The sequence below is a fragment of the Scyliorhinus torazame genome, chromosome 13 (assembly GCF_047496885.1).
Source record: "Scyliorhinus torazame isolate Kashiwa2021f chromosome 13, sScyTor2.1, whole genome shotgun sequence".
Taxonomy (NCBI): domain Eukaryota; kingdom Metazoa; phylum Chordata; class Chondrichthyes; order Carcharhiniformes; family Scyliorhinidae; genus Scyliorhinus; species Scyliorhinus torazame.
In genome coordinates, this window is record NC_092719.1 from 56,376,037 (window position 1) to 56,396,753 (window position 20,717).

The following is a 20,717-nucleotide window of genomic DNA, read 5'->3' on the forward strand; positions in this document are numbered from 1 at the left end:
CGCACTCAACATTTTTTGTATTATATGGTGCTGTGTGTATTACTTTGATCAGGGCATCTGGCACACACACGGACACCCATGGCAATGTTCAAAGAGTATCTGGCACACACATGGACACCCATGGCAATGTTCTAAGAGTATCTGGCAACACATGGACACCCATGGCAATGTTTTAAGAGTATCTGGGTCAAGCTGGAGTAAAATTTATACCAATTTGAAATATATTTTCATAGAAGTATAAACTCTCTCCCCATACCTCATTATTCAAATGGAGAAACTCGAAGGCCTTACTAATATACCAAAGCCCCACTACATGGAGCAATGGTAAACCTCTTGCTGCTTGGTAACCCAGGACCACCCTAATCATTAGCACATTTTTTTGCAGCAGAGTTTAAAGTCAAATCCATGGATTTCGACCCTCAATGACTGATCTTGTCCTCTAGGTTTATTTAGGGACCAAGTTTGCAGGTCAACCAGTAACGTGTCCTGAGATATTGCACACTATCTGTTTTGGATATCAGATTACCAACTCTTCCACACAGGCTCAATTTGGTTCCAAGTTTCCATCAGCAGGCACATGATTTTGGAGCAAAAAGACTCTGTCTAGCTTTCTTCTACCTTTCGCTCGCTGCCACAGCCCCTCCACCCCCAAAGAATACTCACTAGTCGGTGCCAAATCAATATTGTGATTTGCAGATATTGTGTCGAGAACTAGAATTCAAAATTCAATTAATGTAATGTGATTGCACTGGAAGCTCCTTTAGATAAAACCTTATTCGGCAATTTATAAGACCGCGACAACTGAAATTCGAGTGTGATGGATCACCACAGACGTTTGCTGTAATGGGAAATAAAAGGCTGGTATGGATTCTCCTTTCTGGAACTTTGTGGTGCTGCTCCCTGCTGTAAATCACATTTTGAAGCTTGTTGGAGATTTAGAACGGACCATTTCATATTCAGATGAATAAGATGTTTACAGCTCAAAGTTCAGGATACAGGTGGTAAAAACATGCATATCTCTAGTGAGAGGGATGGACTCCTATTCAGTATAAAAATAAAATAGATGGAGTGCACGCATACAGTCAGATCGGCATTACCAACAAAGAAGAAAATTAAGGACAAATGGATAAGTCCGTCAATGCTCACCCAATTGGCAATTGACTGAGCTGTATTTTGAACACTCTGTAATATGTTTGACTGAAGTACCATAGCTGGTGGTCTGTCCAATGGATTATAAAAACCATGGCATATTCTGTCAATGTGCACACTCCATGTACTCCATTGCAGCTTCCCTTCTTATTCTGCACTTCTCGTGAAAACACCCATTCAAATTTCCTTTTTTCAAATCAAGCCCTCGCTGAAGGTGCAGTGAAAATCCAAATAAAAAAATATAGAAAGGATTACCACTATCTGTTATATATTCCTGAGAGAAATTGAGATTTGACAAGAAAATCAATTGTCAGCTCATGCTGACTGGTTCCTTTTAATCTATTGCTTGTAAATCATACGCCAGTCTATACTTTAGAATGGTTTCCATTATTTTATTCATTATTGATGTTTGGATGGGGCCCCCAGTCATCTGGGTCAGATATTTTGCTTCTTTTAAAACAAGGATATTGCATTCATTTCCTGTGAAGCATACCCAGTATCCAATAAGTATTTTATAACCGTAGCACCCTAGAGTACATGACGTCCTTCTAATCTGCTTTAGCTTTTCCTCATATTCTCTCCCCCCCCACCCCACTTTAACTGCTGTACTCAACTGTCTGTTCAATGCAGCAACTTACTTCTTTATGGTCCAGTTTTACAAGTTTCCCGATTTAACTCTGAGCAATATCAATTCATCCCACTAAATTTATTTTTGTTCATCGCTAATGCTGTTGAAGTTTATTGCCTTCCTAAAATAGTTCTGTCCTAGCCCTCACTGGCACTGGTTGCCAGGTGATCTAACTTCAGTACTGGTATCGTCTCTCATCCCCATGTTGGATGCAGTACAAGTTTAAGTCTTGGATATCTTTGTCCTTCTGTGAGTTAGAACCAGTGGCATTACTGTTGTGAAAAAGAACATCAACGAAATGAGTTGTTTATTTTGCATTTGGAAGATTGTGTTGAGAGTGGCATTGACGCAAAGAAGAGGATGACGGGTCTACCAAGCCTTACGGTATACCCTAATTATAATTATCAATGCACTGTTTCAGCATACCCTGCACTGGAACTAGTCTAGTCACATTTGGGCTTACTTTGATTCCACTGGAAGGAACGCCAGTGAAAATGAATGTCATTAATAAATTAATTGGCAGGTCACTTTGATTTTTGTAAGTGTCATTACCAAAGCTGCCATATAGGGGTTCAATATTTCTCCTGTCTAATTTTTCTTTTCTATTCAGCAGGCGGAATGGAGTGAGCCTTCCATTACTCTGCGGCCTCCAAATGAAGCCACATCGTCTACGCCTGTACAATACTGGCAACATCATCCCGAAAAGCTGATTTTTCAGTCCTGTGACTATGAAGCATATGTAAGTACCTATTGGATAATAGGGAAGGGAGGAGGGTAAATGGGGGTTAACATGCTGTGCAGCGCTTTACGCACACATGCTTCTATGTGGTCTTATAGCGTCCATACTACATTTGGAGCATTGCAAAGTAGCAATTACAGTCAGGAATACAATTGTACAAACACATAATAAGCTTGTAACCCCCACTATTCAATAGAGGTGATATGGCATTTATCCCATCATTATTTATGTCTCTTGTTATGTTCAGCTCTGCTGCTTTTCTTAGTGCCACTAATACCTACTTCAGTCTGCCTTAACGTTTTCCTATATTCTGCCCAATTCCAGTAGGTTTTGTACTGGTTTCTTTTATTTCTTTCACTTAAATTGCCGTCTTCATTCACTTTGGATGCTACTTGTTCAGCAAGTTATTTTTCTTTCCTCTGGTATACACTAATTTTTAGATATTTAACACTCAAAATATGAATTTTGAATTGCAGAAAAAAACGTGGGACCATTATATTTGAACATATTTATTATGTATTTTCAGAATTCTCCTTCACAGGAGTTAGGACAAAAAGTAACTTTCTTTTCTCCTGTTTAGTATTTAGGGTCTATGTTGGTGAAGGAACTGCGAGGAACAGAGTCAACACAGGATGCCTGCTCGAAGATGCGGGTGCGTTCTCTATTGCAAGGTCTTCACTGTGAAATTTAGACAGTACACAATTGTGTCAGTGGAATTGAGACACTCATTGAACGGTCACAGCAGTGGCCATGTTACGCAGAGATTCTCTTTAAAACCCTGACAGAATAGAGGGAAAATTGACAAATCACTAAGAATTTGTAATCAAGCTTTTTTAAAAAAAAGACCGAAATCTCGTTTGAGGCTGGGATTTAATAATAATCTTTATTATTGTTCCAAGTAGGCTTACATTAACACTGCAGTGAAGTTACTGTGGAAATCCCCTAGTCGCCACACTCCGGCGCCTGTTCGGGTACACAGAGGAAGAATTCAGAATGTCCAAATGACCTAACAAGCACGTCTTTCGAGACTTGTGGGAGGAAACCGGAGCACCCGGAGGAAACCCATGCAGACACAGGGAGAACGTGTAGACTCCGCACAGACAGTGACACAAGCCGGGAATCGAACCTGGGAACCTGGCGCTGTGAAGCAACATTGCTAACCACTGTGCTACCGTGCCGCCCTGGTGCCACTGAGCGTGAATGGAGTTTTGGCTGGAACGCCAAATTTTCTGTCCTTGCTCGCAATGGGTCCTGCCACGGATGAGGCCGGAGAACCCCAGAAAACCCAATGTTTTCTTTTTAATTTTACTACACTCATTGTGTAGTCACAATTAATCCCATAATGGTTTTCGTATCCAAGAGCTGACTTTTGTGTAACTTATCAACGTGCGTATTAATATGAGGAACTGGGTGAGACAAGCTCCTCAACCAAAGGTTGTTGCTTTGTGCTTCCTGTTCAGTGAGGCTAAGATAAGGAATAGCTCCATGTGAGGCAACCTACCAATGTTGCTCCATACCAATTAGGGTTGCCAACCCTCCCAGCATAGCTGGGAGTCGCCTGGAATCGGCATTGATCTCCCTGTGGTCAAATATACCCTCCCAAGAGATTTTAAACCACAACATCTGTGGCAATGGGAGCAGGTACGCAGATTGGACTTGCAGGCAGCTGACACTGGTGCGCATATGTGGGGCCTATGCTGCACCCTCGGTACTTGCTGAATGTTCAGGTATTCCAGCTTGAGAAATTACAACATCGAAGCACTGCAGCTTTGATTGCCTTCAACAGCCCTCCAGCCGGGGACCTTGAGTAATGCCACTGGAGCTGGGAGTTTGCAGTCGCACCCTCCTTTACCCAGGGCTGCCCAATACCAGGGGAGGGGGTTTATCATCAGACTAATGTGTACTTCTCATGTTAACTTCTCAGGCAGTGGGATACTTCAGACGGAGCTGATCCCCAGGAATGAGTTGGTATTTTCAAGCGTTCCTCGGCGTCCTCCTGTCGTACTGCCTGTTTTCCATGACGTCATTTCCTTTGATGCGTCTCGGAATATTTCCAGCTAGAGTTGGCAACCTTAATTCCGCTACCACACCCTATGCTCCAGTATGCAACTCAATTATGTGATCAACATGACTGTTCTATTGAATCAGGTCACTGCAATAAGTAGAGTAAGAGAAATTGTCATAGAGATGCATTTTAGAACATTCAAGCGTCTTTTTTGTGGGAGTGGTGATGAGAATGAGAAACTGTTTTTGAAGTGGCTGGAAAACCTGTCTATAAATGACCGTGCCTGCTTAGCAGGACTTTGGGGAGAAATTCCTGCCCTAGTGGCTTTGGTGTCTTGAGTGTACAGAAGCATCATTACAGCCTGCAGAAAATAAATTGATTCCTGCTCCAGACCACAATAAGGCAGTTGCTCTGAATACAATTAAAAGGGCAGCCATGTCGCCTCGAGTTGTTATCACTCGTATCCTTCACAGGGACAGATAAGAAGCTACATTTTTTAATATCCTATTTGAGTAAATCAATAATGGAATGGAAGAGACAAACTGCAGCAGTCGCTGACTGAATGGTGATGGGCAGCCATTTTGAATAATTGAAGGTCCATTAGGGGCGATTTTGTCAGCAGCGGAGCAGCCCCTCCACCAAGTGGGGATGTCGCTGGTCGCACAGAGCCGCTTCCTCAGGAAGCCATTGTTGCCCCTCCATTCACCGGAAGCTGCTTGCTTGACCTATCAAAAAATTAAAGTTACGCTCACCCCCCTTCAGGCACATACATTTTGAGGCATTCTCCTCATTACCTCAGAAGTGACCATCTTTCTTGGCTGTTGGCCCTCTGATTTGGCTGGCAATGATTTGCTACCTCCCACGCCTGCCAGCTTTTAATTGAATTCCCCTAGCAACAGCACAGGTGAAACCCCGCCTCCTGCTTACACAGAACACCAACCCAGAAATCACACCGACTACTGCTTTGAAAAACTGTTGCCCTTGGTGTCTAGTTTAATTTCTTCTTGGAATTTGTTGGATTAACAGTTAGGCTTCGTTGTCATGCTCAATTGACTAACTTGCACTAAGATGATAAAAATCAAAATCTGTCAGCCAGTGCCAGAACCACAGTGAAGTTTGTTCAAAGAATCAAAGTCTTGTGTTTCAAATATGCTTTCAGAGTAGAGCTTCAGTAGAGCTTACCCAATCTGTTGAAAAGTGTTTGATGTTCCTAAAGTCATTAGTTTTGGAAAAAGTAACTCACTGTCCTGTTTCCCAGAAGGCTTCCGAACAAATGAAGAAGATTCCTACAATTATACTTTCAATCTCGTACAAAGGTGTAAAGTTCATCGATGCTGCAAACAAGGCAAGAGACAGGTTTTTCTGCTAATTCTTCTTTTTTCCAAAACAGAATGTTTACTGGTCTAATATCTGGAATGTGTGAGTGTCTAATGAGGAAAGGATGAACAGGCTAGGCTTATAGGGCAGCATGGTAGCATTGTGGATAGCACAATTGCTTCACAGCTCCAGGGTCCCAGGTTTGATTCCGGCTTGGGTCACTGTCTGTGCGGAGTCTGCACATCCTCCCCGTGTGTGCGTGGGTTTCCTCTGGGTGCTCCGGTTTCCTCCCACAGTCCAAAGATGTGCAGGTTAGGTGGATTGGCCATGATAAATTGCCCTTAGTGTCCAAAATTGCCCTTGGTGTTGGGTGGGGTTATGGGGATAGGGTGGAGGTGTTGACCTTGTGTAGGGTGCTCTTTTCAAGAGCCGGTGCAGACTCGATGGGCCGAATGGCCTCCTTCTGCACTGTAAATTCGATGATATCAGCTGGAGTTTAGAAGGGTAAAAGGAGACCTGATTGAAGCATATAAGATCCTAAAGGGCCTTTACGGCGTGGATGTGGAAATTATGTTTCCTCTTGTAGGAGAATTTAAATCTCAGCGTCGCTGTTTAAAAATAAAGGGTCGCTCATTTAAGACAGATTTTTTAAAAATATTTTTATTGATGATTTTTTGAATATATAAATACAAAACAGATAAACATTCCTAAAATCAACCACCCTCATCCCACCCCTCCTAGCTTTTGACATTAATCAGTTCCTTCAAATACATGACAAATGACTGCCATCTTGTGTAAAACGTCCAAATCAAACCTTTCAACCTGTGTTTAATTTTCCAAAAGCTCCATGAGATCCCCAGCCACACCGAGGCACTGGGTGGAGAAGCTGACTTCCACTCTAACAGAACCAGCCTGCGAGCAATCAGTGAGGCGAAGGCTAACACATCTGTCCTCGCACCCATCCGCAGCTTTGGCGGGTCCAAGACCCCAAAAATGGCTTCCGGGAGACCAGGCTTCAGTTCCCTTTGTAAGATCGGCAACATGGTGTTGAAGAAGGAACCCCAAAAGTCCGCTAGCTTAGGACATGCCCAGAACATATGTACATGATTCGCTGGGCCCCTCCCACACCACTCACTTCTATCTTCTACCCCCTTAAACACACGACATCCTAGCCCTTGCTAAATATGCCCGATGAACCAACTTTAATTGTATGAGCCCATGCCTTGCACACGACAAGGTGGCATTCACCCTCCACAGGGCTTCACACCACACCCCTTCCTCCTCTCATAAATTCCGAAAGTACTCCCCTCTTCCATCCTCGCCATGACAGTACCCTCTCCACCAACAACGGCGGCGGCAACACCAGGAAGGTCGGAAAATTCTTCCCAGCAAGATTCTGAACCTGCAAGTATCTGAACCCCTCCGACTGCACTAACCCATCCTTGTGCATTAATTCCTCCCACTTCTGTAAATCCGCCTTTACCATACTCATTAAACTCGTAAAATGTAACTTCTGGAGCCACCCTCAATTCTGAGCCCCCAAGTATTTAAAATGAGAGCTTGTCAATCGAAACGACAGTACCCCCAGGTCAACCCCCTTCCCCGGCAGAGTGACCGAAAAACATTCACTTTTTTTCAAATTCAATCTGTACCCTGAGAAAGCCCCAAACTGCCTTGACAGCCCCAATATGTCCCCTATCATGGGTTCTGGGCCATAATCTACAACCAATGGTCATCGGCATACAATAACACCCCCTATGCTCCTCCGCATCCACCCCCCGGCATTAAGCCCCTCCACTTACCGAACTTCTCAAAGTGATTACCAATGGCTCAATCACCAACACGAAAAGGAGGGGGAACATAGGGTACACATGCCTTGTTCCCCTATACAACCGAAAATTACCTGACCTGATATGCATCCGAACAATGGCCCCTGGTTCCTTGTACATTTTGACCCATGACGCAAGCTTAGCCCCTGTCCCGAACCACACCAACACCACAAACAAGTACCCTCATCCTACTTATCAAATGCCTTCTCAGCGCCACTATCACCCCTTGTTCCCCCCCACCCCCCTGCCTGAGAGAGGTCCACATTCAGAAGGTGCCCGCACATTGGAAGATATTTACTTGCCCTTCACAAAACCCGTTTGATCCTCCTCGACCACCTGCGGGAGACACCACTCCAACCTAAACATCAGCACCATTGCCAGAATCTTTGCATCCACACTTAACAATGAAATTGGACGGTATGACCCGCACTCCACCAGGTCCTTATCCTTTTTCAACAAAAATGAAGTGAACGCCTGGCTCATCGTCTCTGGGAGCGACCCCTGACCTCTTCAAACGCTTCCACAGTAATGGCACTAATCGGTCTGCAAACATTTTATAAAATTCCACCGGAAACCCATCCGGCCCTGGTGCCTTCCTTGACTGCAAACTCCATACTGCCTTCCTAACCTCCTCCACCCTCCTCCAACTCTTCTCGATCTCCCACCTCCACCCTGGGACATTCCAAACCCTCCAAAACTCCACCATGTCCGAATCATCCTCCGGCGGTTCTGACCTGTACAACTTCTTGTAAACACTTCAAACATTCCGTTCACCTTCTCCGGCGCTGACACCAGCTCCACCCCCCCCTCTCAAACCTGGATAACTTCCCGGGAATCCACCTGCCACCTCAACTGGCACGCCAGTAGATGCCTGGCCTTCTCCCCGTACTCATAAACTGCCCGTGTCGCCAGTCTCAACTACTACACTGCTTTATCCGTGAACACCAGACTAAATTGTCTGAAGCAGCTTCCTACTGGCCAAAAGCTCTGGAGTTGGATCCGCCAAATACTTCTCATCCACCTCCAATATCTCATCCACCAACCGTTTACGTTCCACCCTGGCGTTCCTATCCACCAGCGCCTTGTATGTAATCGCTTCCCCGTCACCACCGCCTTCAGAGCCTCACACTACTGAGGGCGAAACCTCCCCATTCTTGTTAAACCCTACGTACTCATCCACCACCTTGGCCATCTGTACATAAAAACCTAGAATGGCTGGCAGCCCCACATCCAAACTCCACCCCGGCTGTTGAGCCGGCCTCTTCTCCAGAACCACGTCTACCAGGTGCGGAACATGGTCGGAAATCACAATCACTCCGCTTTCCTCATGCCTGCCAACAACGACCTCCCCATTATTAAAAAATTAGTCCAAGAGTTGACCTTGTGCACCAGAGAGAAAAAAGGAGAACTCTCGCCCCCCCCACCGGTGCAAAAATCACTATGGATCCACTCCTCCATCTCTTTCATAAATGCCGCCAATGCTCCCACCCCCACACTGTAGGGGTAGCGACGTTGGCTTGGAATGGTCTACTTTCAGGTTCAATACCGTATTCAGGTCCCCATCCCCGACCTCCCAAAAGCAACTGATCCATGTCCATACTCAGGATTGCCACCACCATCCTCTTCATAAAATCTACGTCATCGCGCCAAAACCACTGATTTACCCTCCAACACCTCCTTAGCCATAACATTCCTTCCCTGCGGTCTGCCACCACCTTCTCCATCTGGAAGCAAATTACTTTATTAATCAAGACTGCCACCCCCGGGCCCTAATATCAATGCCCGAATGGAAGACCTGACTTACCCAATCTTTATGAAGCCTTACCTGGTCCATCGCTCGCATGTAGGTCTCCTGCAACAGCACCATATCGGCCCTCACATTCTTTCAATGCGCGAAATCTCTCGCCCGTTTCACTGGGCCTCCGAGCCCTCAGATGTTCCATGTTGCCAGTCGGATCGGGGTGCTCTGACCCCCCCCTCCTGCTTTCAGCCATGGCGCCATGCCCCACCCAATGGGTGGAGCATGGCGCCATGCCCCACCCAATGGGTGGACCCATCCCTCGCTCTCAGTCACTATCAACTCACTTCACCCTCCCCCGTCTCGTGCCAGAAACCTCCCATCCACTTCCAAACCACCTAATTCCCCAGAATACCCTTCCCACCACCATTCACACACCCGAGGCACGCCGAAACCTGCCTCAACAGGTTCAGTGAGCCGCAGCCCCTCCCCCACCTCGCTCCCGTTCACAAACGAACTGCAGCTTGCCAGTGACGGAGGCCCTCCACCAGAGTCCCCCTCCCCCCACTCAAACAAAAGAAATCAAAACCTCTCTACTCCACCCAACCACCTTGCTGCCACGAAGCACCCCCCAAAACATAACCCCCCCCACCCCCACCAAGACCTCTATTCAACACATGGGCATCAAAACACCTAGGCTAACAGAAAAAACTGGAAAGTACAATTTTTATCAAATATTTGTCCCCAACCCCCCTACAGCAGCAAAGTCTCTCTTCAACCATACTCAATCCAGTCCCAGTCCTTCTCCCTTATCGAACGCCTCCACTTCCTCCGCTGTCTCAAAGAAATGGTCCCTCGGGTTGTGCATAACACTCCATTTTGCCACACAAAGCATACTCCACTATTGTACAATGTCGCCTTTGCCCTGTTAAAGGCCGCCCGCCTCTTCGCCAGGTTCACCATAAGATCCTGGTAAACACGAATTGTGATGCCTTCCCACATCACCTCTCGTATCTGGTTGGCCCACCTCAGCAACTTCTCCTTTGACTGATAGCTATGGAAGCAGACTATCACCGCTCTAGATGGCTCCTTCGCCCGTGGTTTTGGCCGAAGAAACCGGTGAGCCCTTTCCAACTCCACGGGGGGGAATGTCATCCCCTACCGCCATCAGCTTCCTCAGCATTATTGCAATAAACTCTGTTAACATCAGTCCCTCCAATCCCTCAGGCAGCCCCCTGAAGCTCAAATTCTGCCACCGCGAACTATTCTCAAGTTACTCCACCTTGCCTGTCAGTCCCTTATTTCTGTCCTCCACCTTGGCCGGTTCAACTTCCAGCGAGGCCAGCTGGTGACTGTGCCTCAACAGAGCCTCCTCCACCTCCTTCAACACCTCACCCTGAACCCGCACTGCCTCTGATGTTCTTCCAAGTGACTCCCTGATTGGGGCCATCAGACCTTCCACCGACTGCTTGAGCAATTCTAGCATCTCCCTCCCATGCCTCTCAAACCGCTTGTGGAACTGTTGTTCAAATTCCGCCACCATCACCTCCATCAGTGTCTCTACCGTTCTATAGGCGGTCCCACCTGCCGAACTTGCCTCCACCATCTTCCCTACCAAAGCACCTTTCGCTGTGCTTAAATTTTCTGAAGGCTTTTTCCCCCAAACAATGGGTGGAAAGGACCAAAAACCTAAGACTGTGGCGGGAGCTACCCAATGTGCGACCTCCTCCTACATGTCGCCACCGGGAGTCATTTGATGAGGGAGAACTCTTTTTTTCTCTTAAGAGGGTCATGTGCCTTTGGAACTCTTTTCCTCAAAAGATCATGGAAGAAGAGTCTTTGAATATATTTAAGGCAGATTCTTAACAAGCAAAGGGATGAAAGGTTATTGGGGGTAGGTGGGAATGTGGGGTTAAAGTTGCAATCAAATCTGATTGAATGATGGAGCAGGCTCAAGGGGCCAAGTAGCCTACTCCTGCTCCTAATTCGTGTGTTCACGAGTTCTTTCAAAAATCAGCTGGGCGCTGTGCCAATTCCAATATTTCGGAAAATCTGATTCTGTATTGCCGTAAACCACATTTCTATTCATTTTGAAAATAAGAGAAATTTTAGAGACATTTGAGTATATTTGGGGCCAAGTTCAGATCTAATTGAGGCTGATGGTCTGAAAATCTTCTCCTGCCAGCTCTAAAGTTTCAAAGTCCATGGGAGTTTGGGATCAGTCCAGTTTCTGCTCGGCACTAGACTACAATACAAACGTGTCTGCTCTCTAAATTAACGCTGAGCGACAGCCCGAAGGGCTTCTGGGAGAAACTGACATGCCTCATTGACGTGGCCAAATAGGGTTGAGACACATTATGGAAAAGGCTTCTGTCCGCATCAACATACGACATAGATATTCAAAATACATTTGAACCTATTTATTGCTTCAAAACATGCGCAGCTTTGTGGGAGAAGTGATGGTGCCACCAAGCAACATTTTTACAGGCAAATAGGCAACAACAAACATGGGGGTGGGGGTTTCAAATTTGTTTTTATAAAACATGGCAAAAAAACATTCAGCCTTTCAAGACTTCCAGAGACCAGTAACCATCTGCTATATCATGGATGTCACCCAACTCATTTAATCTTCTGAGATTTAAAGATTCTCACTACAAGCTCACAAAAAGATAAATGAAACCCAGCTGGTGAATACCATCCTAACCCTACATTCTATATTGTTCGTCCTTCACCAATTTCTCTCCTTGGCCAAAGTAGCACACAGGTCTACTACTCTGGATTAGTTCAGATACTGAGCAGGAGACCTGATCCAAATTTATTTTTCATTGGAGCTTGGATTTAAAAAATAAGCTATCTACAAAGCATAAAATATTAAATCTCAAGCCTTTCCTGAGCATTATTAGTTTTGTTCCCTTGTCTGTCGTTCTTCAGTCACAATTCATTTAGGGAACTCTCTTCCATCAGCATTATCCATTTATACCAGCTTTTTGGATAAAAACAGTTGCCAATTTATAGCGAGAGGTAGAAAATCATGTACAGCCGCGTCTGAATTTTCTAAAAGCTTTCCTGTCAGTAGTGGACTAAAATCGTGAATATTCCAAATACAGCATTGTCAATTAAAATGTGAAGTTAAACTAAACTTGCCAAATGGTTTTCAGCTGATTCCTGGTTGAATGATTAAACTTCGCAATAATACCGTTGCATTGATTCACACCATTCCTTTTCCATTTAGGTTAGTGGTCAAGGTGCCTTCTGTGATTGGGTTGTGGTGAATTCCACATTACCACTAGCCTATCCTCAGATGGGATCTAATTATCATTTGCATATTTCACACTGAACTACATAATGTTAAATTCATATCCATAAGCCATTTGGCTGATAAGCGACCAGTGACATTCGTGCCACACAAGTGTCAGGTAATGACCATCTCCAACAGGAGAGAACCTAACCATCTCCCCTTGACATTCAATGGTATTACCATAATTTCCTCCACCATCAACATTCTAGGTTTAACAATACATAGCAGGACCAGCCATATAAATACTATGGGTTGGCTTCTCCGGTCCCCCATGCTGTCTGTTCTTCGGCGGCGTGCCGTTCGCTAACAACAGGATTCTCTACTCTTGCCGCTTGTCAATGGGATTTCCCATTGAAGCCACCCCGCGCCACTGGGAAACCCGCGGGTGGGGATGAGCTGCCGACGGGAAGAGAGAATTCCGGCCTATGACTAAAAGAGCAAGTCGGAGGCTGGGAATTTTTCAATGACTCAGGGCTAAAGGCCCAGTCATGCAACTTCAACAGCCTGGAATCACAGAATCATAGAATTTACAATGCAGAAGGACGCCATTTGGTCTATCGAGTCTGCACCAGCCCTTGGGAAGAGCATCCTATTTAAGATCACACCTCCACCCTAGCCTTGTAACTCAACCTAACCTTTTTTTGGACACTAAATCTTCGCAGATGCGTGACCAAATTGTCTTTGGTGTAGCTAATGATAAGCTCTGGGAAAGGTTGTTGCAGGAAGAAGATTTGATGCTGGAACAGGCAGTAAATGTTTGCCAGGCGAGCGAGATAGCTGCAAAGAGAGTGGCACACTCTGCTTGAAATGTTTTGGCGCCAACTCAGAAGAAGACACCAGCGCCTATAGTGCTCTGATGCATGTCATGAAGAAATGTGGTCTCCGTGCGGGCGGCCATTTTAAGCGGCCGACAAGAGCCGCCGCCGGAATCTTGTGCCAGAAATGTGGCACTCAACATGCCCCCCAGCAATGTCCGGCCTTTGGAAAAGTCTGTTCCAGGTGCGGCCATATTGGGCATTTTGCAAAACAATGTTTTGCGCGTCGTACAATGGACCATGTAAGATCAGTAAATGTAGTTGATGAGATAAATACCGAAGAACAGTTTTTCATCAATCTCATCGCAGCCAAGAACCAGAAGAGTCGCAACAAAAATGATGAAATTTTTTTTTAAAGTAAGACTGAATCTAGTAAGAACTCTCTGGGAACCATTAAAACCAGAAGGAAATCTATGGTGTTACTAAACGTTGTGACTTCGACGCTAAAACAAAAGCCAACCTCATTTGTCGGTCTGCTTTGCAAAAGCTAAACGTGCAGTGGAAAGTCTCTGATTGGCCAGGGATGCAGTTGTCTTTCGGAACAAGAACAATGGAGACCTTCGGCACATGCAAACTTGTGCTCTCCGTGGCAGACATGAGGAACATGTTACTGTTTCATATCGTAGGCATGGACATTGAATCCATCATAGGAGCAGATTCATGTGGCTCCCTAAATTTAGTTGAGCGACTGTGTGTCCCAGAAGATGGCTGGCCATCTGAATACCACAGATCCCTACAAGATATTAGAGTGTGCTTGGTTTATGAGGATATGGAGGAAATCCAGGTGGAGGACGACAAATCAGATGAGGAAGCAGAACAGCCAGCAAGCATTCCGCAATTCTGGTTAACAGTCTTCAAGAACGTGCATGTGCTCAGTGGCATGATACAGGAGCATGATGATACCATATTAAAGCATCTGCAGGATGTGAATGTTAAATTGACAGAGCATGAGAAGCCGTGGAACTTCACTCTGGAGTTTAAGTTCGAGCCAAATGAGTATTTCACAAATGAGGTGATCACAAAGGTATATCAGATTTGCGGCTGCTTCAATCATTCTGTGATGACCCAGAATTCCTGGGGTGCACAGGCTGCAAAATCGATTGGAGGGAGGGAAAAAAATAACAACGAAAACAATTCAAATGAAACCGAAGCACAAAGGGCGAAGCACTCGCAGAACAGTTACGAAAACTGTACCAAATAAATCCTTCTTTAGTTCTTCTGTCCTCCTGAATTTCCACGGCGTGCAATGTTAAACCAAAGTCCGGCAGCCAAACTCAAGGCTGACTTTGAACTTGGCGGCCTACTGTGTGAACACGTAATTCCGTGGGCAATGTTATATTTTACAGGAAAAATCATTGCAGACGATGCCGAATCCGATGATGTTTACTACGAATGTATGTTTGAAAATTTCGAAGAAGATGCAAACGGCAATGGCGTGGAAGGTGAGGCAGATGAAGACCAGCATGAACTGTTTGGAGATCTTTTTTGCAGGAGCAAAGATGGGCGCAATGAAAGGCTCAAGAAGTGCTACTCCGGTGGTTTGGACGGAATGACGAGGTGGGCATGGGGGACGCCCAGACCGCGCTGGACACTGAGAAGAGCAGGAGCTCGGAGATGGCACACTCAAAAATAGTAGCTGCTGATACCATGGAGGATTAACCATTGACCGAGCCAGAAACGGAAGAAATTATCCCAAATTTGGAGAAACTGGCCTTAGGGGAGCTCACTCGTTTGGAGAGTTTGGGTATTATCAGGCCCGTCCATTTTGCTGACTGGGCAGCACCAATTGTACCTGTAATGAAGCCAGATGCCACAGTTCGCTTGTGTGGCGACTATAAACTTACAGTGAATACGGCTTCCCGACTCGACCGATATCCAATGCCTCGCATAGAGGATCTCTACGCGAAGCTTGCAGGTGGACTCTCGTTCACAAAATTAGATATGAGTCACGCCTACCTGCAGTTGGAGCTAGACCCTGCCTCCCGACCATATGTAATGATTAATACACACCGGGGCCTGTATGAATATACACGGTTGCCCTTTGGCGTATCCTCTGCCTGCGCAATTTTTCAACGTGTTATGGAGGACATTTTGAGAGGTTTACCACGTGTTGCTGTCTACTTAGATGACGTTTTGATTATAGGGACGTCGGAGCAGGATCATTTGGAAAATCTGGAGGCTGTCCTTCGACGCTTTTCGGAGGCTGGAGTCCGTTTACGTCGCACAAAGTGCTTATTTCAGGCCTAGGTTATCGGGTGGACCGCGAAGTCCCAGAGAAGGTGCGTGCGATTCAACAGGCCCCCGCCCCGACTGACACTTCGCATCTTCGTTCTTTTCTCGGTCTCGTAAACTATTACGGGAAGTTCCTCCCCAATCCGGCAACTACGCTGGCCCCGTTGCACCTTCTGCTAAAGAAAAATCACACCTGGGTGAAGAAACCGCTTTCTGGCGGGTAAAGCAACAATTGTCGTTGTCTGGGTTACTAACCCACTATGATCCTGGAAAGCCTTTGCTCGTCACATGTGATGCATCCCCGTATGGTATTGGGGCCGTCCTATCCCACAAGATGGAGAACGGGGCCGAGCGACCGATAGCTTTCGCCTCCCGCACATTGACTGCAGCGGAGAAAAAATACGCGCAGATCGAGAAGGAGGGCCTGGCAGTGGTTTTTGCGGTGAAACGCTTCCACCAGTACGTGTATGGCCGCCATTTCACTGTCGTGACTGATCATAAGCCTCTGCTGGGACTTTTCAGAGAGGATAAGCCAATACCGCCCATTGCTTCCGCACGGATCCAGCGCTGGACTTTGTTGCTTGCTGCATACGAGTATTCTCTGGAGCATAAACCAGGAACGCAGATAGCAAATGCCGACGCACTGAGCCGATTGCCTTTTATCGACCGGCCCCATGCCGACCCCCATGACCGGTTGCAACCCTAAATTTTATGGACACCTTGCCTGTCACGGCATAACAGATCCGTGAGTGGACCCAAACGGAGCCAGTCCTGTCAAAGGTTCGGCACATAGTCCTGTATGGTGGGCAGCATAGACAGCTCCCAGGAGAGTTGCGGGCACTTTCCTCCAAGCTGTCACAATTCAGCGTGGAAGAGGGCATCCTCTTGTGGGGGACGCGTGTGATTGTCCCGGAAAAAGGGCAGGAGCTGATACTAACAGACTTGCACAATGGGCATCCAGGTGTGACCAAAATGAAAATGTTGGCCCGGAGTTATGTCTGGTGGCCAGGCCTCGACACCGACATTGAGAAGGTGGCCCAAAACTGCTCCATTTGCCAGGAGCATCAGAAGCTTCCGCCGGCCGCGCCCCTACATCACTGGGAATGGCCAGGGCGGCCATCGGCACGCTTGCATGCAGATTTCGCAGGCCCTTTTCAAGGATCCATGTTCCTTCTATTAATTGACGCCCAGTCTAAATGGCTAGAGGTGCATAAGATGCAGGGGACAACGTCCTGCGCAACAATTGAAAAGATGCGTTTGTCTTTTAGTACGCATGGCCTCCCCAAGGTGCTGGTCACGGATAACGGCACTCCATTCACAAGTGAGGAGTTTGCGAGGTTCACGAAGATGAACGGCATCCACCATATCTGCACTGCCCCTTACCACCCGGCTTCAAATGGGTTGGCAGAGCGCGCAGTGCAGACATTCAAAAGAGGCCTAAAGAAGCAGTCTTCCGGATCAATGGACACGAGACTGGCTCGCTTTTTGTTTGCGTATAGGACCACTCCCCATGCGGTGACTGGGGTAGCTCCCGCAGAACTCCTAATGGGCCGGAGACTTCGCACCCGCCTTAGTATGGTTTTCCCAGACTTTGGCACAAATGTACGCCGCACACAAGAACGGCAGGGACAGGGATTTTCTCGGCATCGGCCGATTTGGCAGTTTGTGCCGGTGACCCAGTGTTCGTTCGGGACTTTGCTGGTGGTGCCCAGTGGGTTCCTGGCGTAATCTTTCGCCAAATAGGCCCTATATCTTACCAGGTGCAAGCCCAGGGTCGTCTCCAGCGCAAACATGTAGACCACGTTCGGTCCAGAAGACTATCCCCTCAAAAGATTCCCCGCCCCCGGTGCTCATTTCTACAGCCGCAGAGACAAGAGAAGGTAGTCCTCACAATCTTCCACTGGTGCCTCACTCGAAGCCTGCGCAGGTCGTTACAGAACCGAATGGCGATAGAGACGCTGACATGACGGAGGCAGCAGACTCTGACTCCGAGATGGAGACACAGGATGCATCAGAGGGGGAATCCTCGGGTCCACGGGCCGTGGATGTACAACCGTTGCGCCGTTCATCATGGAAGCGCCGGTCTCCGTCTCGTTACACGCCGCCTGATCCAGCGCCGCGTGCAAATGGTGTCCGGCCTGCGGCAAAACGAGTCCGACGCCCTCCTTCGCCAGGGTCTTCGGTGGATTCCTTGGACTTTGGGGGGGGGGGAGGGATGTTATAACCTGCCTGCTTACCATTGGCTGGGGACTAATGACAATCCCACAATCCTGTGGGAATATGAGCTTCCCCAATGAGGGGGGCGGAGAAACCATTAGTAAACTCCAAGTATAAATAAAGCTGGCCAGTTTGGAACCAGCAAGAAGGAGTGTGCAGCAAGGGAAGTTGCTGCTGCTGTTATATATATATGTTATTGTAAATAAATGTTATTACTTTGTATCCTTAAAACTCGTGCTGGATTCTTCGTGGCCCTCACAAAAATTCCTTTGCAAGATATTGAAGACCAAACACAACAACTGGGTCAAAATCCAGAAACTTCCTAGCAGCACAGTGGGTGTACCTACATCATGTGTGCTACGGCAGTTTAAGAAGGCGGGTCACCGCCACTTGAGGGGCAAGTAGGACTGGGCAACAAATGCTTGCCTTGCCAGTGATGCTCCGATTCCATGAAATATTTTTTTTTAAACTCCTTCGATTCAATATGTCCAGACTATGTGTCCAGACTCTGCTGTGTTTATCATCTGGTCACAGAGATTGATGCACTCAGAAAATGTTAATACATTAGAAAAGACATACATATCCATACAATTAGCAATGTAAAGTGCAGTAACTGTGTAGTAGAACACCATCATTTAATTTGGACAGGCAGGGGATCAATGGTGGGGAGTTCACTAATTCAGTAAAAGTTATAATAAGAAATTAAATTATCCCCAATACTATCTAATGTTCACTGGTTTAGAGTGCTCATTATCCTGGGAGCTAAAATGGCCTTATTTCCTGGATCCAAAATTTTTAACATTGTAGTTCAGGCAATGAGCAGGAAAACTGATCCGAATGTATTTTTCATTGGAGCAGGGATTTCAAAAAGAAGCTATAAGCAAAGCATAAAATATTAAATCCAGCAACAAAAAGCTAGACTCCAAGAGCTTATGCAAGTAGAGTTATCAGCTTTTCCCCAGGCCCAAAGACCACACTGACATAAGTCTGACAGCATTAGATTTCCTTGCACTGTGTAAAATTTGTGATGTTATAGCTTCATCAAGCTCATTTCACTATATAACCAAGTTACACTGACATTGAAATGCTGTTTGAAAATGCCTGCACGTTATCTAGCTCTTAAAGCTCAAGATAGCCAAACATTACCTCGGGACTGTTCCATCTGGAAGCCAGAGAGAATTGACCTGTGGCAGCTGAGATTCAGATATAGGTTATCATTTCAGAAAATCGTTTCTTCCTCTATTTATAACTGAAAGTCTGCCAGGAGTCTGTCTTAAACGTGCCTTTACATTTCTACTTGAGGTATTTGAATTCAGGCTCTATTTTCCATTCAGTCTAATACTGTTTCATGGAGCAGCTGACTCAATTTAGCTGAGCCCCACATTTCTGTCACCTAAATTCTTGTCATTGTCAGAAACCTTTCCTTCAATGGTTAATTAACGGTTGCTACCTCTTATTCTGTTACAAACATCACATCAACTATTGTTTATAACTGGCAATTCAGTCAGCACCTTGTATAAATATGGTACCATGCAGGAATACATTTTTTTGAAACACGCAATCATTTTAGGAATGTTTTTTGCAGAGAGTACAGATGAACGTGTCATTGTTTAGTGATTGCCGCTACCTGTCCAGAGAGTTCTAGATGTTCTTCATTCTGTTGAAGTCCCAGTGACTGAGCATTTATCATCTGTTCACTGAAATTAATGCAGCCTGATAACATTATGTAAGTCATGCACAGCCATGCGGTTAGCAAGAACAAGTGAAGCCCTAAAATACAACATAAACATGCCATGACTGAGCGATCCCAGCAACTCCTGACTTGTTACGTCAGGCTAAACCAAGGCTACTTTCTTACATCTCAGCCAAAGGAGCTAAAAGCAGTTTCATGTCCTCCTGCACTGTGATGAGCCTCGCGAATTATATGTAACAGGTTTTGTACATATTAGTGTTGGGCCCTGCAAATGCTTCTTCTTGGTTATTTGGAAACCTGCTAATTTTGGTGCTTTCTTTTAACCCTGTGCAGAATATCATCACAGAACATGAAATTAGGAATATTTCTTGTGCTGCCCAAGACCCCGAAGATCTTTCTACCTTTGCTTACATCACCAAAGACTTAAAGTCGAGTTACCACTACTGTCATGTTTTCAGCGCGTTTGATGTGGTCAGTCTCTTGGCATTTTTCATCTTTTTCTGAAGTGACGGAGAGATTCTCATGTGTGATTTCCCCCCCCCCCCCCCCCCTTTCCTGAAGGGATTTCTCCACCACTGAGCTGGGCAGCAATCAATTAGCTGCGTTTTCGGTTTCAGGTTTTACTGCATAACTAGTTTAAACGGAGCCATCAACAATAGATTATGATTATCTGAGAGGTGTGCAGAAATGAACAAACTTGCATGCTATCTTGCTAGTCCCAATTGATAAAGCCTTGATATTGGCCCACAACCAAATCAAATTTTGATGTGTTCGCTCCATCTGCATTTCATTTTTCTCAAAAGAGTAAAATTAAATTGCAGCTGATAAATTCTATGCAAGTGTGAAACTCACTACAATCATAGAATCACTACACTACAGTGCAGAAGGAGGCCATTCGGCCCATTGAGTCTGCATCAACCCACTGAAAGTGCAAGAGCACCCTACCTAGGCCCACACCCCCACTCTATCCCCATCACCCAGTAACCCTGCTAACCCTTTTTTGGGACACAAAGGGGCAATTTAGGATGGTCAATCCACTAACCTGCACATCTTTGGA

General features: G+C 46.1%; 1 protein-coding gene across 19 annotated transcripts in view; it reads left to right on the forward strand.

Moving 5' to 3' along the window:
• The window catches only part of anks1b (ankyrin repeat and sterile alpha motif domain containing 1B), a 1,303,035-nt gene that overhangs the window by 1,264,059 nt on the left and 18,259 nt on the right, over positions 1 to 20,717 (forward strand). For 15 of the 19 annotated variants that reach the window (XR_011934063.1, XM_072471544.1, XM_072471553.1 and 12 more), the window contains 4 exons: positions 2,388 to 2,516; positions 3,097 to 3,168; positions 5,780 to 5,866; positions 19,994 to 20,131. Coding sequence is in view for 18 of the 19 variants with exons in the window: in XM_072471544.1 (XP_072327645.1) it covers positions 2,388 to 2,516; positions 3,097 to 3,168; positions 5,780 to 5,866; positions 19,994 to 20,131 (426 nt within the window). In the remaining variant the exon portion in view is untranslated. The remainder of the gene's footprint in view (positions 1 to 2,387; positions 2,517 to 3,096; positions 3,169 to 5,779; positions 5,867 to 19,993; positions 20,132 to 20,717) is intronic. The other 4 variants (XM_072471547.1, XM_072471555.1, XM_072471545.1 and 1 more) reach the window with 2 other exon arrangements.